The sequence below is a fragment of the Bombina bombina genome, chromosome 6 (genome assembly GCF_027579735.1).
Source record: "Bombina bombina isolate aBomBom1 chromosome 6, aBomBom1.pri, whole genome shotgun sequence".
NCBI lineage: Eukaryota > Metazoa > Chordata > Amphibia > Anura > Bombinatoridae > Bombina > Bombina bombina.
The window spans coordinates 841,727,835-841,754,906 of record NC_069504.1 but is presented as its reverse complement, the minus strand read 5'-3'; the positions used below and the strand labels follow the sequence as shown (position 1 = coordinate 841,754,906).

The 27,072-nt window shown below is 37.8% G+C and overlaps 1 protein-coding gene across 1 annotated transcript in view; it reads left to right on the top strand.

The window, feature by feature from the left end:
* LOC128663753 (A.superbus venom factor 1) overlaps nt 1-27,072 on the top strand; it is a 489,422-nt gene that overhangs the window by 89,935 nt on the left and 372,415 nt on the right. Inside the window, exons 2-5 of the mRNA XM_053718238.1 lie at nt 2,434-2,626; nt 3,167-3,329; nt 22,321-22,391; nt 22,533-22,624. Of these exons, the coding sequence (XP_053574213.1) occupies nt 2,434-2,626; nt 3,167-3,329; nt 22,321-22,391; nt 22,533-22,624 (519 nt within the window). The remainder of the gene's footprint in view (nt 1-2,433; nt 2,627-3,166; nt 3,330-22,320; nt 22,392-22,532; nt 22,625-27,072) is intronic.

Below are 27,072 nucleotides of genomic sequence, written 5' to 3'. Positions count from 1 at the left end.
AACTAGTAAAAAATCTTCTGAACTGTAGGAGCTTCACTGAGACGCGTCCTACCGCATTGAGATCAGGCTCCGCCCCCCATTTACATCTGTTTTTATTTGTAATGTGTAAGTAATATTTATAAATATATTGCCATGTTTATCCTAATTGATTAATAGTTATGTTGTAATAAAAATGTAGACTTATTTTTGATATTTTAAATTATAACCTGTAGGTATCTAATGGAGAAAATATTTTTTGGCCAATAAAAGAATGACCACTTGATGGCAGTGTTGTATGACAAATGAATATTAAATAGAGATAAGGTGGTCTCTGAAAGAGTTAACTTGAAGCACACAGGTGCTATATAATGAGGATGATACCTTAGCATTTTTAGCATTATTAAGGGCTGGGCAATGTAAAGTAGTGAGTGTACAGCCTGTATAACAATGTAAATTTGCTGTCCTCTTCAAAATAACTCAACACAAAGCCATTAATGTCTAAACCGTAAGCAACAAAAGTGAGTACACTTCCAAATTGTCCAAATTGGGCCCAATTAGCCATTTTCCCTGACCGGTCTCAGGTGTGAATGGTTAGCAGGTGTGTTAAATTTGGTGTTATCGCTCTCACACTCTCTCATACTGGTCACTGGAAGTTCAACATGGCACCTTATGGCAAATAACTCTCTAGGGATCTAAAAAAAGTATTGTTGCTCTACATAAAGATGTCTTAAGCTATAAGAAGACCCTGAAACTGAGCTTCAGCATGTTGGGCAAGACCATACAGCGGTTTCACAGGACAAGTTCCACTCAGAACATGCCTCGCCATTGCAGACCAAAGAAGTTAAGTGCACGTGCTCAGCGTCATATCCAGAGGTTGTCTTTGGGAAATAGACGTATGAGTGCTGCCAGCATTGCTGCAGAGGTTGAAGGGGTGGGGGGGTCAGCCTGTCAGTGCTTAGACCATATGCCGCACACTGCATCAAATTGGTCTGCATGGCTGTCATCCCAAAAGGAAGCCTCTTCTAAAGATGATGCACAAGAAAGCCTGAAAACAGTTTGCTGAAAACAAGCAGACTAAGGACATAGATTACTGGAACCATGTCTTTTGGTACGATGAGACCAAGATAAACTTATTAGGTTCAGATAATGTCAAGCGTGTGTGGCGGCAATCAGGTGAGGAGTACAAAGACAAGTGTGTCTTGTCTACAGTCAAGCATGGTGGGAGTGTCATGGTCAGGGCCTGCATGAGTGCTGCCGGCACTGGAGAGCTACAATTCATTGAGGGAACCATGAATGCCAACATGTTCTGTGACATACTGAAGCAGAGCATGATCCCCTCCCTTCGAAGACTGCACCGCAGGGCAGTATTCCAACATGATAACAACCCCAAACACACCTCCAAGATGACCACTGCCTTGCTAAAGAAGTTGAGGGTAAAGGTGATGGACTGGCCAAGCATGTCTCCATACCTAAACCCTATTGAGCATCTGTGGAACATCCTCAAATTGAAGGTGGGGGAGCGCAAGGTCTCTAACATCCACCAGCTCTGTGATGTCGTCATGGAAGAGAGTAAGAGGGCTCCAGTGGCAATCTGTGAAGCCCTGATGAACTCCATGTCCAAGAGGGTTAAGGCAGTGTTGGAAAATAATGGTGGCCATACAAAATATTGACACTTTGGGCCCAATTTGGACATGTGGACATTTATATATATAAATTCACATATATATATATATATATATATATATATATATATATATATATATATATAAACACATGCACAATATAGCCCAAACACCTTATTCTATACCATATTCCTTTTAACCCTTATAAAAAAATATTTTAATAATATTTATATAAAAAGAAAAATTACACTTTACACTAGGGGGTAGATTTATCAAATGTCGGGCTGTCGGCATTTATCATTGCACAAGCATTTCTGGTGAAATTCTTGTTCAATGCTGCCCCCTACACATTTGCAGTCAATTGGTCGCTAGCAGGGGACCGCTGCTTCTTAACTTAAGTTTCAGGTGGACCTGAAACTTCGGGGGTAGATTACAGCATCCGCTGCTTGATAAATCTACCCCTAGGGGTTCAGTCGTGCACTCCAGCGGACGCATTTACTTTCAACTTAACGTGTGCAAATTAGTATGGTTTCCAAACTTTACCACCTCAAAGGAAACTAGGCCACAGAGAGATAAATGAAGTATAATACAGTATGTGATCATTCATATTAGACATTCATCACACTGTGTTCAAAACAAAATAGAGGAATTCTTACAGACCACATTAGGTTATTACAGTTTAAGTGTACATACTATTCCATTTGCTAGTGATTCCATAACGTACAAGTCAATATGTTGTAAGTTTTTGTTCTCAGTTAGGTCTTGCCTGGATAATCTTTATTTTAGTCTGAAAACGTTGTATTAATAAACTAAAAACCTTACCCTCTAACAGATGCACCCTTATTACTCCCAACGTGCTGCATGTGGAGAGTGAGGAGACCCTCGTGTTGGATGCTCAAGGATACAACTCTGCTTTTGATGCTGAATTTGTGATCCAGGATTTTCCTCAAAAGAAAATAAAACTTGTGCAGGCCAAAGTCCTTCTAAACAGTGCCAATGGTTTCCTAGGGGCTGTGAAAGCAACGGTAAGGAAACATGCTGTGTCACTATTTTTAAGATATGTTGTGTTACAGTATATTAACATCTGTTAACCACTTAAGGCCCTTAGGACGTTCCATGCCATACTTAAAGCACTGAGGTTAATTCCCTTAGGATGGCATAGAATGTCTTAACTATTCTGCCATTCAACTACTCTCAACAAATAAATGACACTGGATCAAACTGGGGGGAGTGCCTAGCAATGCAGGCTGTAACTCATGAACCAATCGGCACCTTTTTAAGTCATATGATTGCAGTGGCGATCATGTGACTTAAATTTGGCACTTTGTTTGTGCTCACATCCAGGACGGATGTGTTCATTCTAAAGAGGTTTAAATAATGTGCTTCATTATTATTATTATTTTTATAATTATTATTATTACCTTGTGGTAACGTGCATGGTGGCTTCTTTTTAGTGTCTTACATTATTGCTGGTTTCATTTAATATTTTGTCTGTGCACCTGTGCTATATTTATTGTTGAGTTATGCCTTTATTCTACTGTTTTGCATTTGTTTCTTCACTTTAGGTTCCCTCTAAGGATTTGCTGAACACAGCAAATATCAAACAATATGTATCTGTAACTGTAAAGTCTCCAATTTGTCAACTCGAGAAAGTTGTCCTGCTGTCATTTAGCAGTGGATACATCTTTGTACAAACAGACAAGACCATTTACAAACCAGGATCTACAGGTAAAGGTTACATAAAGACAACCATATATAAAGGAACATTAAACTCAAATCAAACCCAAATCCAAGAAAATGTCTTTTTAAACTATTTTAAGGGGCCAATTAATCAATGTGCGGTTGGATATGATCCGCTATAACGGATCATGTCCGCAGCACATCGATAAATGCCGACAGCATATGCTGTTGGCATTTATCATTGCACAAGCATTTCTAGTCAAATGCTTGTGCAATGCCGCCCCCTGCTCATTTGTGGCCAATTGGCCGGTAGCAGGGGGTGTCAATCAACCCAATCTTATCGTTCGGGCAGATTGCTGTCCATCGCCTCAGAGGTGGCGGACAAGTTAAAGGGACATAAAACAGGTTGAGATGTGCATATCCTAAAAGGGCTAATTAATTAAAAATAGTTTGCATAAAAAATTGTTTAAAAAATGCTGGCAAGTATTTTAAAATAATTTTCAAAAATAAGCAAAATTTATTACATAGGTAAGCTGCCTGCAGCAGCCAACTTCACCCACCCTTATCAGTGTTTAGAAACAGGCATTGTATTTCATTGGAGTTCACAGCTTCTAGGCATGCTCCAGCAAATAATCCCTATGCATTTTTGCATTCTACCAAAACAACAATAGATATAGATACAACCTTAGAAGTAAATGTGTGGGGGGAGTTAGAGCTTTACAATTCAGAAACTAAAAAGAAAGGGTTAAATAAATAAATGTGCAGGTAAAGTAATTAAACTACATATTATATTTTGTCTCAATCCCAACTTGTTTTATGTCCCTTTAAGGAGCAGCGGTCTTAAGACTGCTGCTTTTTAACTCCTGTTTCCAGCGAGCCTGAAGACTTGCACGGAAACTGCTGCATTCGCAGTTTAATAATTTTGCCCCTATATGTGCACTATACAGTCATTATTATTTTTTCCTGTTTTGACTATAATTTACCTTTGGAAAATGTTTTTTCCTCATACCCTGAAAATGACTACAATTATTCTGAGATTGTGTACAGAAAATCAATAAAGTGGGTCTCATATTTCACCTTACAGCACCATCAAATAAGCCATAGGAAAGGACAACTTTTCAAGGATGGCATCCTTTGCAATATCAAAGCTTATTACAATTAGCAATTTTAATTAAGTGCTTTTAAAAACATTTATTTTTTACGTAGATCATTTGCAATATATTGATGATGTGTTTACATGTATACATAAACACCCTGACTTTTATATACTGCACTGTAAATGTTTTTCCTAATTATTTGTTTAGGGTTTTTCTTTCAATTTTAATAGCTGGTTTTGTTTATTAAAACACACATAAGTGTGCTCTATTATGAGAGACGCTGGACTCAGGGGTACATCAAATTTTCAGATCTACTTTTGATGCTATCCAATCCCATTCCGGGTGGTCTGTGTCTCAAGAGGCACTAAAGGAAATTCACAATAGTGTAGTATGCCAGTGAAAGGATAGCCCACAAAGGACAATACTCACAAGATATGTACAGTGGGGCAAAAAAGTATTTAGTCAGCCACCAATTGTGCAAGTGCTCCCACTTACGAAGATGAGAGAGGCCTGTAATTTTCATCATAGGTATACCTCAACTATGAGATATACCTCAACTATGAGAGACAAAATGTGGAAACAAATCAAGACAATCACATTGTCTGATTTGGAAAGAATTTATTTGCATATTATGGTGGAAAAAAAGTATTTGGTCACCTACAAACAAGCAAGATTTCTGGCTCTCACAGACCTCTATCTTCTTCTTTAAGAGGCTCCTCTGTCCTCCACTCATTACCTGTATTAATGGCACCTGTTTGAACTTGTTATCAGTATAAAAGACACCTGTCCACAACCTCAAACAGTCACACTCCAAACTCCACTATGGTGAAGACCAAAGAGCTGTCGAAGGACACCAGAAACAAAATTGTAGACCTGCACCAGGCTGGGAAGACTGAATCTGTAATAGGCAAGCAGCTTGGTGTGAAGAAATCAACTGTGGGTGCAATAATTAGAAAATGGAAGACATTCAAGACCACTGATAATCTCCTTCGATCTGGGTCTCCACACAAAATCTCACCCCGCGGGGTCAAAATGATCACAAGAATGGTGAGCAAACATCCCAGAACCACACGGGGGACCTAGTAAATGACCTGCAGAGAGCTGGGACCAACGTAACAAAGGCTACCATCAGTAACACACTACGCCGTCAGGGACTCAGATCCTGCAGTGCCAGACGTGTCCCCCTGCTTAAGCCAGTACATGTCCGGGCCCGTCTGAAGTATGCTAGAGAGCATTTGGATGATCCAGAAGCGGATTGGGAGAATGTCATATGGTCAGATGAAACCAAAGTAGAACTGTTTGGTAGAAACACAACTCATCGTGTTTGGAGGAGAGAGAATGCTGAGTTGCAGCCAAAGAACACCATACCTACTGTGAAGCATGGGAGTGGCAACATCATGCTTTGGGGCTGTTTCTCTGCAAAGGGAACAGGATGACTGATCCGTGTACATGAAAGAATGAATGGGGCCATGTATCATGAGATTTTGAGTGCAAACCTCCTTCCATCAGCAAGGGCATTGAAGATGAAACGTGGTTGGGTCTTTCAGCATGACAATGATCCCAAACACACCGCCCGGGCAACAAAGGAGTGGCTTCGTAAGCATCTCAAGGTCCTGGAGTGGCCTAGCCAGTCTCCAGATCTCAACCCCATAGAAAACCTTTGGAGGGAGTTGAAAGTCTGTGTTGCCCAGCGACAGCCCCAAAACATCACTGCTCTAGAGGAGATCTGCATGCAGGAATGGGCCAACATACCAGCAACACTGACAACCTTGTGAAGACTTACAGAAAACGTTTGACCTCTGTCATTGCCAAAAAAGGATATATAACAAAGTATTGAGATGAACTTTTGATATTGACCAAATACTTATTTTCCACCATAATTTGCAAATAAATTCTTTCCAAATCAGACAATGTGATTGTCTGGATTTGTTTCCACATTTTGTCTCTCATAGTTGAGGTATACCTATGATGAAAATTTCAGGCCTCTCTCATCTTCTTAAGTGGGAGAACTTGCACAATTGGTGGCTGACTAAATACTTTTTTGCCCCACTGTAGATGGTATTCGGCCAGTTTATTACAGATTGAAATAAACAGTTCTTCAATGTAAAATCTTTGCATTTATATACTCAAAGTGTTTAAACACTATTTCACCAGCTTTCTCAAGAGCTTCAAAGTTTTCAGAAAAGAGCTGTATATGCTTCTGCTGACAATGCGGTTTAAATACACAACATGGATACCATCCCTTTCCGGTAATCATTTAAAGATCCTCCGGTTCTCGGGATGTTACAATATAAAACAGTAAACTCTATTCCTAAAACAATGAAACAAAACATCAATATTAAAATTTTAAAATAAAAAACTAAAACGAAGGTTTTGGCATCATAAAAACGATCCACCTATTACAATCGTAACACCTATTTGAATTGGCCAATGATGTTCCAGAGGGGGAACCAATCACATGGTTTGTTTTATCCAATCCGCTTTTGTCAAAGTTACGTTAGATTTTCTTTCAGATATTGAAATTATGTAAGTCTTTAAGTAGGCTGACCATATTGCCGCTTTAAAAAGGGACACATATGAAAAATACATATGTCAGGGCTGTTTTCAGGGCTGTTTAAAGAAATGGTTTTGTATAAGAACCCTCACATATGTATTTTTCATATGTGTTCCTTCTTAAAGCGGCAATATGGTCAGCCTATCTTTAAGGGACAGTCAACACCCGAAATAACTTTATTCCATACCTTCGATTTGCCAAAGACAATGCGCCTACACCGCATCCCATTTTCAACACCTCTAACATTAAACTAGTAATTGTCCGAATCATATACGTTTTTCTAATACAGATATGGCAGTCAAGCTCCTCCCCCTGCTCCTTTGTCCCCTTCTTTACTAAATGCCATGCTCGTACATGTATGAACCGTTGACGCATGTGCATTTTAAGTTCTGTCAGTGTTAAGAATCCAGCTGAGGATTCGATTCTGATTGGCTGATTCAATTAAACTGAAACCTACTACGTCACGTGGGGGGAGTTTGGCTGCCATATCTCTATTAGAAAAATGCATGTGCTTTGGACGATTACTTGTATAACGCTAGAGGTGTTGAAAAAGACGGCTGGGTCCGTGGAAACGCGTTGGGCTTAAATAAAAGACAGTTTTTTTATTGAAAAATCTGTGGAATCATTTATTTGCAACAGCAGGGAGCCAGATGTTTGGAATATTTACTGTGAGTAGATATACACCTTATTTCAAATGCTTCAGTTTGATGTCTCAGCACTGTTCCTTGTATCTAGAAATTGAGGACAATTGAGGAGAAAAAAGTGGAAGATTAGCATACAGCGAGTAATAAAGAACAAGCGCCTCTATCTAGCACACCCTATGTATTTAAATGACTGTGTCAGCGGAAGCATGTACAGCTCTTTTCTGAAAGCTTTGAATATTTTGAGAAAGCCAGTGAAACACTGTTGAAACAAGTTAAGAAAATAAATGCAAAGATTTTACCTTGAAGAACTGTTTAGAATCTGTAACAAACTGGCCGTATACCATCTACATATCTTGTGAGTATTATCCTTTGCAGGCTATCCTTTCACTGGCATACTACACTATTGTGAATTTCCTTTAGTGCCTCATGAGACACAGACCCCCTGGAGTGGGATTAGATAGCATCAGAAAGAAATTGAAAAATTTGATGTACCCCTGGGTCCAGCGCCTCTCATAATAGAACACACAAGTTTGACATTTTGTTTGGAGAAACTGTAAAAAAGGCGGCGGCCAGTGATAAGGGGAGTATCTTCACCATACAATTGTATACTCTACTTTTAGAGGTTTTTGTTTTGTTTACACATAATAAAAGGTTTAGTACATATGTACTGGTCTTTGGCCCTGAAAGGGGAGGGGGTAAGGAGTACTGCAGTTCTTGTAAGAACAGCCCATTTAAATGGCTGCTTTTTTTGAGAACAATAGGCAGTAGTTTCAATGAGCAAAACCATCTGTTTTGAATAAAAAATAAATAAACCTGAAGGAGCAAATTTCTGTAAATGTAATACTATGTAGATGGTATATTAAAGTCATTTAATATATATTAAGTGGAACAATACAGTACAGTGTCCTTTAAAAATCCAACATGCTATGTCCAACATTGCATTTGAACTCTGGTTAATTTTATATAATGGCTGGTTATTTATCGCACCCGCAAACGGGAAAAATTTGCGCTTCCCTTGTAATCTAGCCCATTATGTTCTATAAATACCCCATATTCATATTAATGATTGAAACGAATGTTACGAGAGTAGAGAAAGTTAGACAATATTCTAAAGTGTATTATGTAGTAATCTAAGGCAAGCTGGAGCAATGCAATTGTTTTCACTTTAAGATAGTGCCTATTAAAACTTAAAGGGTCATGATACACAAATGTTGAAGCACTTGAAAGTGATACAACACCTGATCATCTCTATGTACAAAAGCAAGATATTTACCTCACATTCTACTAACCCCATTGTAAAGGAACTTTAGTCCCAGGACTTGCAAGGGAGTGTGCATCTGGCAGGTGCAGGCACAGTCATGTTATTTCCCAATTTAGTTTAAGAAAGTTTACGAAGAAATCATATTAAATTTCAGTGAAATCTCATGAGATCACAGCAAAGCAGTGCATTATCCCAGCACTGCTGATGCTGATTGTCTGTTGTTTTTTCAACTTGCAGTTGGACAGCAGCTGAAGTATAACTGTTCACAGAGCACTTACTCTTGTAAGCTGAAAAAAAATTAGGCAAAATACCTTCCTTTTTTTTACATAGAGATGTTCATCTGATATTTTCTTGGCAACGTTTACAGTTTTGCTGCATTATTTTCAAGTGATTTAGCACATAGATTATGTGCCATAGTATTTGTGTGCTTTGGGCAATTATTGTGGTTGAGAAAACAAGGTAGCCACAACTCAAAAGACCTCTCTAAAGGGGAGAACATAGACAAAGGGTATCCTGCAACTTTTCCTAAAACTGTTCCTGTGCCACGCACATTTTTATAAAATATATATGTATTTATTTTTGTGCTTCATTGCCATACATTTATGTATGGCCCTTACAGCTTCTGTGGTCCACATTTGTTAGGAAATGGACATCACTGATCTACAGAGTCTAAAGCATAAGTAAATGTAAATATAGGCCACAAGGTTCAGGCTTAAAGCTATTAAATGCAGCAGAACTGCATAAACAAGTCTATAATAAAAATATGATGCTATAGCACTTGCTATGCATTTTAAATGAGCAGTATAATTTTTCTGATAAATTACGAAATTTACTTCAATTTGCCAACCCCCTCTATCATGTGACAGCCATCAGCCAATCACACTGTGAAAATGTGCATATAAAAAGAATGTGCACAATTTCCCAATGATAGGGAATTCAAAAGTCTTTTAAAAATACATGCTCTGAAGAGTAAATTGGAAAGTTGTTTAAAATTGCCTGTTCTTGGGGTTCCGGAGGAGGAGCTAACTGCAACACCTGTGTGTGGTTACCTTCCAGTCCTGCAGCTACTGGTGGAGGTTCCCGCTCGTGCCGAACCCAGAGACCTGGGTAGCTACCTGGATAGCTTACACCAACGCTACTGGAACCAAACGATGGACAATCATCCCACCGTGTAGACATTCCTAGTCTGCTGCAAAAATTGCCCTTTGTTGCCCCCTCCATATCAATGAGGCTATCGAGTTCAAACTAAAGAAACACCTTGTTCAAAGGAATTGACTCCCTCCCTCCCCCACCGGTGTTGCGCGGGAGGTCGAGGCTATTCTCCACATAAACTTTTCTCTCACTGCCCTACCGTCAAAGCACCTGTGATCCTACCTGGACAACTATACGCTGCTGGCAGATTCTATACGGGTCTCTCTCTCCCCCACCGAGGCTGCGTGGGAGACTGAGACTGTCTAACATTGTCCTGGAGGCTTGCCGCAGAGACACACCTCTCCGCTGCTCTGGACGCCCCTGGACCTGCTGACACGGACCACGGAGGTGGAGCTGCTGTGGTGAGCTGAGTGAAGCCAACAGCCAAGGCGGTCATTCCGGGCGCTGAAGCGGATGCTTGTTGCTCGCCCCCCCTCCGATACGGAAGCCGAGTGGGAGATGTGATCTGTTCCTAACTGCTACTGGGAGCCGCCGCTGAAGTGCTGCTGCGAACTTCGCTTGGGGTGTTCCAACCGACTCGCTGTAGTGCTGTGAACGAGAAGGTGAGCTGAGAGGCAAACTCGCTGGGAGCTGGTCTTTTTTCCCTTGTCTTAGCCGAGACTATCAGTTGGAGCCGGACATTCGTCTGCAGAGGTATTCCTGTAGATGCGGTCTTAGGACTGCACAGAACGGCTACTTCTTACGACTCTCTGGCACTCAGTCAACATTTTTTTCTTGCATGGTCTCTCCTCACCTACTTATTACCTGAACACTGCTATATGATGGAATCCAGGTAAGGTGACGAGAACTAAATACAAGGGAACTGACTGAACTCTATTAAGTACATGCTGCATCTTGAGATTCAGTACTGCCAACTTAATTGTACTGACTTCTACAGAGACAATAATCTTGCATGTTTTATTGGTTCCCATATAAACCCCTCTGGCTTACAATATACCTGAGATACTGAACTAAAATGATTAATGACAAAATATATATATATATATATATCATGTAAAAAATGTCTGCCATAATATCCCAAGGAAGCTAATGTTTAAGAGAACATAAGACCTGTGTATAGCTCTAAGAGGAATCAGTACTGCTTAGCTAACTGTAATGATACCAACCCCAGATTCCTCAATGATCCCCATATAAATGTCTTTAGTATATGACCTAGCCGAAATACTGGATCACAATATCCACTAATAAAACTTGTGTCGTATAAAAAGATTCTATATATTATCATAGAAAGGCTAACACTTAGAAAATATAAGCTTGTTCACTGTATAATAAGACATTGTACCCTCTCTTTAAATTGTTCCTCTCTTCCTATAGGAAATTAGATAGAGAGAAGGAAACTTTATTTCTCTCCCCTTGGCTTAAACCCCTCTAAGTTACAAATTACTAACTGATTCAAGGAGAGAGAATTAAGGCTAGATATTTTGTTAAGACAAGTATCAGATAATCTTACACAAAAAACAAGACTACCATACTTGTACCATTCGCTGTTTCTACATAGGAGATGATTTGACTTAACAATTGAAGTAGAATGCTGTTCTTTTTTTTTGCTTTCCTTTTTTTTCTCTTTTTTGCTTATCTTTTTTGTTTTTTTCTTTTTATTATTGCTTACACTTGCTATATAAATAGACATATCTGAAATCATACTTTGTCAGGGCTCTTCGCCCTAGCATATATTTGCATACTTCCTGGAGTTAACTAAAAAACATCCTGCTAGAAAATAAGCCATAACTAGCTGTGTTACACTTAGGGATGGGCGAATGTTTCGCAACATTCGAAAAACGGCACGAATTTTAACACATTCGTTCGTTCGAATCGAATTTCAAATGTTTACATAACATTCTAACATTCGATTTTCGAATATTCGGTTTCGAATTTTACGATTACATTCGAAAATATTCGAATTCGAAAAATTCGAATTTAGATTGTAATAGTATTTCTAATGCTTTTTCTTTAAATGTAATATTCGAATTATGCAATATTCGAATTCGAAAAATTCGAATTTAGATTGTAATAGTATTTCTAATGCTTTTTCTTTAAATGTAATATTCGAATTATGCAATACGTGTATTCGAATTCGAAAAATTCGAATTTAGATAATAATAGTATTTCTAATGCTTTTTCTTTAAATGTAATATTCGAATTATGCAATATTCGAATTCGAAAAATTCGAATTTAGATTGTAATAGTATTTCTAATGCTTTTTCTTTAAATGTAATATTCGAATTATGCAATAGGTGTATTCGAATTCGAAAAATTCGAATTTAGATTGTAATAGTATTTCTAATGCTTTTAAATGTAATATTCGAATTATGCAATATTCGAATTCGAAAAATTCGAATTTAGATTGTAATAGTATTTCTAATGCTTTTTCTTTAAATGTAATATTCGAATTATGAAATATTCAAATTCGAAAAATTCGAATTTAGATTGTAATAGTATTTCTAATGCTTTTAAATGTAATATTCGAATTATGCAATATTCGAATTCGAAAAATTCGAATTTAGATTCGAATTCGAAAAATTCGAATTTATATTCGAATTCGAAAAATTCGAATTTCGAATGTAGACATTCGATATAATTATAAACATTCGAATTCGAAAGTGACATTTGAAAACTGTAAATAACATTCGATTTTCGAATTTTTAAGAATATTCGTTCTTATCGACATTCGAATTTAGAATTCGAATTTCCGTAATAACATTCGTTCTACATTCGAAATTCGAAAATTTGCACATTCGCCCATCCCTAGTTACACTTTAACAATTTATATCCAAACTGAACTGAAGAAATAACACCTTACACTGTTCTCTGAAAGATAGGCTCGCCACCTACCCCAGACCTTAGGGAGAGGCTCGAAGTATCAACTTATCTTAGCCTATAGGGTGATATTGCAGCTTTCATAATCTGAACCTTATATACATATATATCTCCTTGTAGACTTAAACAACTGTTGTCTTAAAAACTAGGTTAAATTTTCCGAAAAAACTCTATTATCTTAGCATTCCCCCATACTTACTCCTATGGCTGGACTTCCCACATAATTAATTTGTTTAATTCTATATAGCCACCTCACTCTTACCTTCTTTGTTTTTCCCCCCTCTTTTTTTTTTTTTTTTTTTTTATCTGTCCCCACCTGTCCCACACCCCCCTCCTGGTCCTCACTATCCTCTCTGAGGCTTAAGCACCTCCTTAAACCTTACACTTGGTTGGTCTCTCCACGTCCACAGAGCACTCTAATCACTCTTTTTCCTACACCACAATATAAACTACCACTCTTTTATTTATTTTTTTGTATCTGCGGCACATGGATAAATTTTTACACACCCCACACAAGACCACTTCTCCAGCCATGGCAGCCAGACAGAGGGATAGGAAAATGAAGACTACACAGGAAAATACTATTGATACACAACCAATATTCCCTAACGCACCTATGACACAAGAAGTAACTAACATTCAAAACCTGGTTACTAGTATTTCAGATGCCCTCACCCCTAAATTCGATGCCCTTAAAACTGAACTAAAACAGGATATCCTATTGTTAACACAAGAAATACGGCAGTTTTCTGTTAGACTACAAGAAGTGGAACAGAGGGTGTCTGATCTGGAAGATACTACAAACTTACATAGCTCAAAATTTGAAACAACAGAAACCAATATACAAAAAATCCAAAATAAACTGGAAGACTTAGAGAATCGTTCCAGAAGGAACAACATAAGAATTATCGGTCTTCCAGAAGAACATCAAAATGAGAACCTTGTCTCCTTTATCTCAGAGTCACTACCTAAAATTCTTAAAATACCAACCACACATCAACCTATACTAGTTGAAAGAGCACACAGATTAGGCTCCCCTTACACAGACAATAAAGGTAGAAATAGACCTAGGCCAATTTTAGCAAAATTATTAAACTACCAGGACAAAATTGCATTACTTCAGTACTATCGCAAGCAGCAACCGATTACATTCAAAGGGGCTACAATCTTATTATTTCAAGACTTTTCTGCTGATACAGCAGCAAAAAGAAGGGAGCTTGCTCCTGTTTGTTCTAAATTTATTCAAAAAGGTTACCGAGCAATGATAATTTATCCCCACAAACTTAAGGTCATAGTACATGGAGAATCACATTGGTTCGAAGAAACCACTTCGGCTGAAACATTTTTCAAAACACTTGACTCCCTAGACCAACAACCGAATGTAGAAGGGTAACAAACTTTCAAATTTAACAAAAGAATGTTTAGGAATGCAGACTTTCATTAGGGTAGACCCTTGTCCTTCGATAGACAAGAGTCGTGGGATTTTTCCCCCTCACGTGTGTGACAGTTTTAAAAGAAAAGACCTCCCTCCAAGATGTGGGGGGTTTTTTTTTGTTTGTTTTTTTTCCTTTCTCTTTCTCTCTCTCTCCCTCAATCCCTGTTTCTGTACTTTGATACACTTATCTCCTAAATGGAAAAAATAGAAAAATGTAAGATTGTATCATGGAATGTAGGTGGTATCTCCACACCTATTAAACGCAAGGCAATTCTCACACAACTACGTAAGTCCCATACCGATATTGGCTTCATCCAGGAAACACATTTGTCCGCAGAGGAAACCTTAAAATTAAAAACCTCCTGGGTTAAAGAAGTATATTTTGCTGCTGGTGTTGAGAGAAAGAGGGGGGTAGCAATACTAATAGGTAAAAAAATTAAGCCAGATGTTATTCACTGTGTGGCCGATCCGGGGGGGAGATATGTCCTTTTAAAAATAAAGATTGCCAGGAAGATGTACACATTGTGTAATACATATGGCCCAAATGTATTTGACTCAGAATACTGGAATAACCTCCAGTCAAAGCTCTTATCCTATACTGAAGGCTCTCTAATTATCGCCGGTGACTTCAATATGGCACCACAATGCCCATTAGACAGGCTAAGACAAGACACTAAATATCGGAAACAAAAAAGAGATAACTTAGAAACTAAAATGTATAAAAAAATTATGCACAATCTAGCTATATACGATATATGGAGAAATCAAAACCCAACTGCCCAAAACTTTACATGTCTCTCAAAAGCCCATAAAACCATGTCCAGAATAGATATTTTTCTGATTGATGAGCGTATCCCAACAACAAGTGTTAAAGCGACAATAATGCCGATATTACTTTCAGACCACGCACCTATCTCTCTTGAATTGTTAGTAGCACCTGCGCATCGCACTGCATCACGTTTCTTCTTTCCCTACTACTTAACATCTGATCTAAAATTTAAGAATTGCCTATTGAATAAATATAAAGAGTATGTACACTTTAATAGAGAATACCTTAAAAACCCTGAAATATTTTGGGAGACAGCGAAAGCTGTAATGAGGGGGGAAATTATTGCCTATGGTGCCACTTTGCTAAAAAAAATTAGGCTAAGGGAAAAGGAATCTCATAAATTCTTGCTTAATTCTTATAATCAATATCTATCGGATAGAACTCCTTTCAATTGGGCAAAATACCTACGCGCAAAGAGCGAGAGAGATGCCTTTGCACTATCTCAAGAAACACAAAAAGAATTAAGAATCCAAGCCAGAATGTACAGATACGGCAATAAGTCAGGTAGAATATTGGCTAAACTAATCAAAAATGAAAAAAAAACAACTAAATATAGATAAACTGCACCATAAAGGGGAACATGTCACTAAACCTGATGACATTTTGACAATATTCTATGAATATTTTAAAGAACTGTACGCGCCTAAAGCCAATGAGGTAAATAAATCGGATGACTTCTGGAGCAAAATTGAACATCCCACACTGGCTCCAGAAGACATTAGCAATTTGAATGCCCCCGTCTCGACGGAAGAGATTGAGAAAGTAATATCTAAACTATCTTTAAACAAAGCACCCGGTCCTGATGGTCTGCCTAGTGAATTCTATAAAATTATGCTTAGCGAAGTCACTCCGCATATTTGTACTCTTTTTAATAGTTTCTTTATTGATGGCAAACCCACCCCCCCATCCTTTTCTCAATCATATACAACACTAATACTTAAAGGAGGCAAAGAACCCGCGTGCAAAGAATCATATAGGCCTATAGCCCTCCTTAATGTTGATTATAAAATTTTAACAGCAGTACTGGCGGCTAGATTACAAGGGGCTCTTGCAAAAATTATCCACTCAGATCAATCAGGGTTTCTAAATAATAGAAACTCTGCTGCGAAAATCAGAGAGGTGCTAGTGGTGACAGAATATCACAAGGCTATGTCTGACATAAGTAGCGGGGGAGAGGGCATACAGGATCTTGCTATCATTTCTATTGATGCAGAGAAGGCATTCGACTCAATTATTCATGAGCATATATACTCCTCATTAAAGCATTTTGGTATTAAAGGTAAATTTACTGACTTTATAGGAAACCTTTATGCCTTCTCTGCTACAAAATTGATAGTAAATAACAATTTCTCTCCCTCTATCCCCATAGGTAGAGGGACGCGGCAGGGCTGCCCTCTCTCCCCGCTCCTCTTCAATATTGCCATTGAACCCTTGGCAATTAAAATAAGACAAGCTCTAGACGGTATCAAAATTCACAACCATGAAATTAAGATCGGACTTTATGCGGATGACCTACTTGTCTATATGGCAAACACTAAATTAAATATGCCGAAACTCTTTTCTATAATGGATAACTTTGGTTCCTTCTCGGGATATAAAGTAAACTACACGAAATCTGAGATATATTGGCTCAGGAATACTAAAAACTCGGTAACAAATTTACCACTTCGACAGGTTATAGACTCTTTTAAATATCTAGGGATTCATATCCCGGTCAAAACTGAGGATCTTTACAAACTTAATATCCCCCCAGTGTTAAAAGTAATTAAAGAAAAGCTTAAAGGGCCACTAAACCCAAAATCTTTCTTTCATGATTCAGATAGAACATACAAATTTAAACAACATTACAATTTACTTCTATTATTTATTTTGCTTCATTTTTAAGATATCCTTATTTGAAGAAAAAGCAATGCACATGGGTGAGCCAATCACACGAGGCTTCTATGTGCAGCAACCAATCAGCAGCTACTGAGCATATCTAGATATGCTTTCCAGCAAAGAATATCAAGAGAATAAAACAAATTAGATAATAGAAGTAAATTAGAAAGATGTTTAAAAATGCATTCTCTTTCTAAATCATGAAAGAAAAAATATGGGTATCATGGCCCTTTAAGCACTGGCATAATTTGCCAATATCATTATCAGGCCGAATAGCCTTATTTAAAATGGCCCTCCTCCCAAAATTACTCTATATTCTCCAGAATACACCTATATTACTATTAGGGAAAGATATTCGATCAATTAACAGCTCACTTACAGAATTCCTATGGCAGGGGAAGAGAGCAAAAATATCTTTGAGGAAACTTTCAGTACCAAGGGAATCTGGGGGATTGGCCTTGCCTGATATTTTGTTATATAATCTTTCTTTTCTTGCGCGTACACCTATAGATTGGATCATCTGCAATAACTACATTTTAAATAATGAATTAGAATCTAATGTTTGTTATCCATACGACCTAACCGCACTGCTCCATCTCGACCTAAAAGAAATTCCGATAGAAATTAAAAAGCTTAAAACAATCTATAATCCAATTAAAGCTTGGCAAAAAATAGCAAAGCTCCTTTCAATAAATAGCAAAGCCTCTCCATATCTACCGATATTAGGAAATCCCAAATTCCAAGCAGGCATTCTTTCTGATGTCTTTAAAAGATGGCAATATACTGGTCTGACTAAGGTGTATCAAATAATTGATAAAGAAAGACACTGTATCAAATCATTTCAAGAACTAAATATAGACTTTAGCCTGCCAAATAAAGACTTTTTTGCATATTTACAACTTAGGCATTATGCGTTGGATTTAGTTAAAAAAAAAGGCTGGAACTGGAACATAGGTAAATTTGAAGACTGGTTGATACTAACCAGAAATGGCCATATGTCTATTGCACCGTGCTACTACTTTCTAGGTATCAATAAAGGTGCTTCTGTTCTAACACAATTGACTGCAAATTGGAACATACCAAATGCTTTGAATAACATAGAAACAAAAACCCTTCAACTCTCAATTAAAAAGATTACTCAAAACACACTCTCAGCTACATGGAGAGAGGCTCATATTAAATTTCTTCACAGGGCATATTTCACCCCGGAGAAAGGCTACAAATGTGCTAACTTAGGATTTTATAAATGTCCCAAATGTTCGTATCTGGCAGCCAATTTCTTGCATATGATATGGTACTCCGAGAGTCAGGAATCTTTGGCTCAAAGTAGAATACTGGTTAAAGAACGTACTTAAAATAACCCCTCTTTCTCTAACACTATTCCAGATAGTATTTGGCTTAAGGGAAGAACCTGGTAAACAAAGTAGTGAAAAGATTGTAATCTCCACTATATTAGCCACAAGATACTTAATTTGTAAAAAAATGGAAGACCCAGTCAATTCCATCTCTCCCTGAAGTAAAAAACTGCTTAAAAAAACAGTGTATATTAGAACAAAGGGATACAAACATAGAGAATGAACAGGATGTCAAAAGATTCTTCAGTAACTGGGCAATCTTTTTAAAAATACTCTTCCACAGAAATAAACCACATAATCTTTCCGTTTCAGAACACAGAAATAGTTTTACTTGGGAACTGGTAGATAATAGAGAGAGAAAAATCTTGCTGCGGGAATGGGGGGGGGGGAGGGGGGGAGATGAGGGAAAGAAATTCTTTTTTTTTTCTTTCTTTTCTTTTCTCTTTTCTTTTTTTTTTTTTTTTTTTTTTTCTCCTACACACGTGAGAGGGAGAAATGAGGTGGGATTGGGAAAATAAATAAAATCCCAAGACATTTCCATAGATAATCACATAGGATGTAACAACATTAATTAATATAATTTTAAATACTGAGGCTATCTAGATTGAACACAGAATTATTTAAACAAAGACATCGGCCCATGTTACGGCTTCATAATTCTTTATACTTTTTTACTTTGGATGACAATTGTATTATCTCTGACCTGTATTAACTATATTTTGGATCTAGATACTTCCAAAGATAAATGTATAAAATATACTTAATGTAGCTTCAAATCTTCATCTCTATGTTGTGTAAAAATCATACTAATTTTGTTTAAATTTAGCAAGCTCATTTTGATATATTTTGCTCTAATGGCTTCCTAGCTTGGTTTTTATATTTGTTTTCTGTACAAAATAGTAAATGTATGACACTGGATTTTTGGAATTTGTTTTGGTTTATAAATAAAAATGGAAAAAAAAAATACATGCTCTATCTTAATCATGAAAGTTTAATTTTGACTGTAAAAGTGAAAGCAAAAAACAATTACAACTGAATTTTTATATTAAAGAAATACATAGTAAAATAGAATAATGAAATGTCACTGATGACTATCGGCTAGATTTAGAGTTTTGTCGGTAACGATCCGCGTAGCTAACGCTGGCTTTTTTCTGGCCGCACCTCTAAAATAACTCTGGTATTGAGAGTTCACAGAATGGCTGCGTTAGGCTCCAAAAAAGGAGCGTAGAGCATTTTTAACGCAACTGCAACTCTCGATACCAGAGTTGCTTACGGACGCGGCCAGCCTCAAAAACGTGCTCGTGCACGATTCCCCCATAGAAAGCAATGGGGCTGTTTGAGCTGAAAAAAAAACTAACACCTGCAAAAAATCAGCGTTCAGCTCCTAACGCAGCCCCATTGTTTGCTATGGGGAAACACTTCCTACGTCTGCACCTAACACTCTATCATGTACCCCGAGTCTAAACACCCCTAACCTTACACTTATTAACCCCTATTCTGCCGCCCCCGCTATCGCTGACCCCTGCATATTATTTTTAACCCCTAATCTGCCGCTCCGTAAACCGCCGCTACTTACATTATCCTTATGTACCCCTAATCTGCTGCCCCTAACACCGCCGACCCCTATATTATATTTATTAACCCCTAATCTGCCCCCCACAATGTCGCCTCCACCTGCCTACACTTATTAACCCCTAATCTGCCGAGCGGACCGCACCGCTACTATAATAAAGTTATTAACCCCTAATCCGCCTCACTAACCATATAATAAATAGTATTAACCCCTAATCTGCCCTCCCTAACATCGCCGACACCTAACTTCAATTATTAACCCCTAATCTGCCGACCGGAGCTCACCGCTATTCTAATAAATGTATTAACCCCTAAAGCTAAGTCTAACCCTAACACTAACACCCCCCCAAGTTAAATATAATTTTAATCTAACGAAATTAATTAACTCTTATTAAATAAATTATTCCTATTTAAAGCTACTTACCTGTAAAATAAATCCTAATATAGCTACAATATAAATTATAATTACATTGTAGCTATTTTAGGATTAATATTTATTTTACAGGCAACTTTGTAATTATTTTAACCAGGTACAATAGCTATTAAATAGTTAAGAACTATTTAATAGTTACCTAGTTAAAATAATTACAAAATTACCTGTAAAATAAATCCTAACCTAAGTTACAATTAAACCTAACACTACACTATCATTAAATTAATTAAATAAAATACCTACAATTAACTACAATTAAACCTAACACTACACTATCAATAAATAAATTAAATACAATTCCTACAAATAACTACAATGAAATAAACTAACTAAAGTACAAAAAATAAAAAAGAACTAAGTTACAAAAAATAAAAAAATATTTACAAACATAAGAAAAATATTACAACAATTTTAAACTAATTACACCTACTCTAAGCCCCCTAATAAAATAACAAAGCCCCCCAAAATAACAAAATGCCCTACCCTATTCTAAATTACTAAAGTTCAAAGCTCTTTTACCTTACCAGCCCTGAACAGGGCCCTTTGCGGGGCATGCCCCAAGAAGTTCAGCTCTTTTGCCTGTAAAAAAAACATACAATACCCCCCCCCCAACATTACAACCCACCACCCACATACCCCTAATCTAACCCAAACCCCCCTTAAATAAACCTAACACTAAGCCCCTGAAGATCTTCCTACCTTATCTTCACCATACCAGATTCACCGATCCGTCCTGAAGAGCTCCTCCGATGTCCTGATCCAAGCCCAAGCGGGGGGCTGAAGAGGTCCATGATCCGGCTGAAGTCTTCATCCAAGCGGGAGCTGAAGAGGTCCATGATCCGGATGAAGTCTTCATCCAAGCGGGAGCTGAAGAGGTCCATGATCCGGATGAAGTCTTCTATCAACGGCATCTTCAATCTTCTTTCTTAGGGAGCCATCATCTTCCATCCGACGCGGAACATCCTCTTCTCCCGATGCCTACTAGCCGAATGACGGTTCCTTTAAGGGACGTCATCCAAGATGGCGTCCCTCGAATTCCGATTGGCTGATAGGATTCTATCAGCCAATCGGAATTAAGGTAGGAATATTCTGATTGGCTGATGGAATCAGCCAATCAGAATCAAGATCAATCCGATTGGCTGATCCAATCAGCCAATCAGATTGAGCTCGCATTCTATTGGCTGATCGGAACAGCCAATAGAATGCGAGCTCAATCTGATTGGCTGATTGGATCAGCCAATCGGATTGATCTTGATTCTGATTGGCTGATTCCATCAGCCAATCTGAATATTCCTACCTTAATTCCGAGTATAACGTAGGTGGCGGTCAGCAGATTAGGGGTTAAAAAAATTTAATCCAGTGGCGGCGATGTGGGGGGACCTCGGTTTAGGGGTACATAGGTAGTTTATGGGTGTTAGTGTACTTTAGAGTACAGTAGTTAAGAGCTTTATGAACCGGCGTTAGCCCAGAAAGCTCTTAACTCCTGACTTTTTTCTGCAGCTGGAGTTTTGTCATTAGATTTCTAACGCTCACTTCAGCCACGACTCTAAATACCGGAGTAAGAAAGATCCCATTGAAAAGATAGGATACGCAAATGACGTAAGGGGATCTGCGGTATGGAAAAGTCGCGGCTGAAAAGTGAGCGTTAGACCCTTTTTTGATTGACTCCAAATACCGGCGGTAGCCTAAAACCAGCGTTAGGAGCCTCTAACGCTGGTTTTCACGGCTACCGCCAAACTCAAAATCTAGGCCTAAGCCTTTTTCCTTCTTCTTGGTGCCTACATAAGACATAATAACGCAATTCATCTGACAGATATGAGGAACAGAAGTCAGGAGTTGTAAACTATTCAAACCTTGAGGATCATCAACTCTATGTTCACCTCGGCTCTGAGGTTCCATTTAACTGTGCATCATCAACTTTATTAATATGATTATTCTCACTTTCTTTTCAGTTCTCTTTCGAATTTACACAATGAACTACAACCTACAGGCTGTTTCCAAAACAGTAATCGTCGAATTTCTGGTGAGAATTTAGTTTGCAATTGGTTATGTAAGTTGTTTTCACAAATGATTTATTGCACGTGTGCAGATATAGGTATTTTATTGCTTTGATTCCTTTTGTATTTTGTTTTCATTATATAAAATAATTTCATTCTTTTTGTAGATGCCAGATGGGATCCTTGTAAGAAGAGATATTATTTCAAATAGAAAATCCAGCATCTCCTCTTACTCATATACGTTGCCTGACAATTTAAGGTAAGAGCCTGAGATTTATCATACAACTGCAAACCCCTTTATTTGAAACTTGCCCCTGAAAAGCAAATAGGAAAATAGCTAGAATCACACTAACAGACAGGTTAACACTTGGGGGCCAAATTACCATTGTGCGAGCGGACATGAACCAATATTGCGGATCATGTCCACTGCACATCGATAAATGCCGACAGCATACGCTCTCTGCATTTATCATTGCACCAGCAGTTCTTGTGATCTGCTGGTGCAATACCGCCCCCTGCAGATTTGTATTTAATCGGGTTAATTTCTGGCAATGTCTGTCCGTCTAAAGACTGATTGGAACAGCCAATAGAATGAGAGTTCAAATCCTATAGGTTGATTGGAACAGCCAATAGAATGAGAGATGATCAAATCCTATTGGCTATCGGATGTCTTTAGGATGGACCTGCCCCGCTGCCGGCATCAAGATAGAAGATGCCGTCTGGATGAAAATAGAAGAGGCCATCTGGATGAAGACTTTGTCGGCTGGATGAAGATAGAAGAGGCCGCCTGGATGAGTACTTTGCCGGCTGGATGAAGATAGAAGAGGCCTCCTGGATAAAGTCTTCTTGCCACCTAGATGAGGACTTTGCAGGCTGGATGAAGATCCTTAAAGCGGGAATTCAACAACTGTAAGTGATTCGTCGGTTGTTAGTGTTAGGTTTTTTTAAGGGTTTTTTGGATGGGTTTTTATTTTAGTTTAGGGTTTGGGCTTTTCATAAAAGAGCTGAATGCCCTTTTAAGGGCCAAGCAAAAGAGCTAAATGCCCTTTTAAGGACAATGCCCTTACAAATGCCCTTTTCATGGCAATGGTTAGCTTAGTTTTTTTTAGATAGGTTTTTTAGTTGGGGGGGGGGGGGTTGGGTGGTGGGTTTTACTGTTGGGGGTCTTTGTATTTTTTTTACAGGTAAAAGAGCTGATATCTTTGGGGGAATACCCAACAAAAGGCCCTTTTAAGGGCTATTGGTAGTTTATTGTAGGCTAGGGGGGTTTATTTTGGGTGGCCTTTTTTTATTTTGATAGGGCTATTAGATTAGGTGTAAATCTTTTTTTTTTTTTTTTTTTTTTTCAAAACAATCAATCCATAAACAGATTTAGACAAGGAAAGAGAAAGTACATGACATTAGTATAAACAGGATATCAAAATTATGCCTAGTCAACTATACACCCTCTAAATGATCAAAAAGGCCTCTCTTGGACCTCTTAAAGTCTTAGGAAAAGTTATTTAGCTAAAGAGGGCTATTAAAAACTTTTAGAGACCACTCTTGGATCTCAATTAGTGAATCTTATTTTTTTCTTTTTACAAGGGATGGAAAAAACAATTTTCACTATGGTTGGACAAATATTTAAAAACTGAGTAATATAGGGAATAAAATGGGGATGAACTTTAATCCTTCAGAGAAAGCCATAATTTCTGAGCCTGATAAACTGACAAGTTGTTATAAGTGCTATATTATAGTAGCTCAGTAAGATGCAAAACTATGCAATACAAGATGTGAGATGAAATCTCCACAAACAGTTGTGCTAATTGATCTAGACATGTGACTTCTAAAATTCTAGAGTAATGCAGTTAAGTTCTAGGAAGTTAAAGTCATAGGGAGCTCTGTGTAGTGTATAATCATATCCATAAATAGCTGCCTAGCTTTCTTAATAACAGTGAGTATTTAATGATGATACTCTACACAAAAATATAGTTAGAACAAACACAATCAGTTATTATTCGCATCTACAATACTCATAACAATTATACATAGAGCTATAAATCTCATGGTCTATCCTCTGTCACCCTATATAGTTAGGGTTGAAGCTATACTACCACACTTGTAAGGTACTATTGTAGCAAATAACTATATACACCTCTTATACAATCAGACTAGGAGCTCTATTCACATGTGCTGGGTAAAACCTCTGTAAAATAAAATATGTGGGTGCTAGAATAATTATTACATAGCAGCTAATTATTAATTTACAGAACTCCAGCTTATCTAAGTTGCAATGAGGGCTCAGAAGCAAAAATAACTAACAAAAAAAAGGTCAAACAGAGATGCATCAACAGCCCTAGGCATACTCAATTGAACAATGAATGTACATATTATTTACATAAGTGCAAGTATACTGTTTAGCCATCAACAGAGTATTCAACTTCACTATCCTAATGCAAATAACTGATATAGAATCGCTGGCTGGGAAAAAACATTTTGCAGCGATTTCTCAATATAAAATAAACTATTACTCTATTCACCCGGAAGATTGTATTATTTGTGGCACAATAAATAAATCCTGGGTCTGATATCTCTCTCTAGCCCACACCCTGTCTGACAATATTGCCAACGTGGACTGGAATACTATGTCCTGAATGAAAAACTTGCCAGCTCCACAAAGTCAGCGTTGATGATGTCATCTCACTGTGCCGATACTGGTGCCCAAAAACAAAGACCAACCGCTGGGCCCTCACTTTTCTTTCAGGTGCAGACAAAAATGAGAAATAGCAGGAGAAAGTATAGTCAGAAATCAGGCAAGCAATACTCTGATCCATAAGTCCTGAAGGGGTAGGGTAGGTCGGTCTTATCTGTAGCTCTTCAACAATTTTATCCAGCTGCTGCCAATACTCCGGACACTCTGCCTGTACCGCACTCTCCAACCGCCAACTTATCATCTTAGTTTTGTTCTCCCACACCGAACGGCAGGACTCAGGAGCCAGCTCAAGGGTGTGTAATAGCGGCACGCTAGATGACCCAGAGGCCTCTTCTTGTAGTACAGCTGGCATAGTCGGAGGTGTCATCCTGTCCAAAGTTGTGTCAAGTAACGGAGTGAGCAATGCTTCTACATCTCTAATGAGACCGTGAAAACGTTCTTCCATAATGAGACATAGCTCTTCTAGGATCAGCTCAACTTTTGTCGCCATGTTAATAGTTAACAGAAACAGAGTAATGTTAGTGTAATATCCCAATATGCCTCTGTATTTATGTAAAGTGTCAGTCGTTATGTAGCTGTGTCCAACAATATCAAATATTTTAGCGTACCCAAAGGTTTCTTGCTTCAGTGCAAATGACTGGATATTCTGAATGTTCAGGATACTGGGGGGGCTAGATATGGCTCCAAGCCGTGATCAGGCCTCCACTGCGTACCACATCTATACCCAGCTGCAGGGCTGAGAACTGATGGAAGAAAATTATAAATCAGCTCCACGTATACTCACTTGCAATAAGTTCTTGAAAAGATACTAGGTTTGCAGCAACAGGCGAAGAAAACAGTGGTTATATCTTCACCTTCTACCAGCCAAAACTAAAAAGCAGCCATCTTGGGCGATGGTCAGACACGCCCCCATCTTTTTTATTTTTGATAATGTGTTTGTTATTTTTTGTAATTTAGTATTTTTTTGTAATTAGATACTTTGTAATTTTTAGAGTAGTGTTAGGATTATTTTTAATGTGTAGTTTAGTTTTATTTAATTGGTAGTTAGATTAATTTTAGTTTAATAATTATAATAGTTTCATTGTTAGTTTCATTTTTTTTTTAATTTGACAGGAAAGTTATAATTTAATTTAAGATAGGGAAATTGTAATTTTAATATAAAGTTAGGGGGGCGTTAGGTTTAGAGGTTAATAGTTTAAATTAGTTAATTTCGTTGTGGGGGGCTTTTGGTTTAGGGGTTAATAGATTTATTATAGTGGCGGTGTGGGCGGATGGCAGATTAGAGGTTAATAATATTTAAATAGTGTTTGTGATGCGGGAGGGCGGCGGTTTAGGGGTTAATATGTTTATTAAAGTGGCTACGATTATCTAAATTTTAGTTTAATAATTATAATAGTTTAATTGACAGTTTAATTTTTTTTTTATTTGAAAGGTAAGTTTTAATTTAATTTAAGATAGGGAAATTGTAATTTTAATATAAAGTTAGGGGGGCGTTAGGTTTAGGGGTTAATAGTTTAAATTAGTTAATTTCATGTGGGGGGCTTTCAGTTTAGGGGTTAATAGATTTAAATAGTTTTTGTGATGCAGGAGGGCGGCAGTTTAGGGGTTAATATGTTTATTATAGTGGCGACGATGTCGGGGAGCAGCGGAATAGGGGTTAATAAATTTTATTACTGGTGGCGATGTCAGGAGCTATAGTGTTTGCGATGCGGGAGGGCCTCGGTTTAGGGGTTAATATGTAGTTTATGGGTGTTAGTGTACTTTTTAACACTTTACTTATGAGTTTTATGTTACAGCTTTGTAGCGTAAAACTCATAACTGCTGACTGTAGATGGCGGTACAGATCTTGTCATTATAGGGTGTACTGCTCGCTTTTTAGCCTCCCATGAAAACTCGTAATACCAGCGTTATGGAAGTCCCATTGAAAAACGTAATTTTTAGGAGTGCGGTTACAGGCTAAAAGGCTTGCGGTACACCTATACCGACAAGACTTGTAATGGCTGCATTGCTGTTTT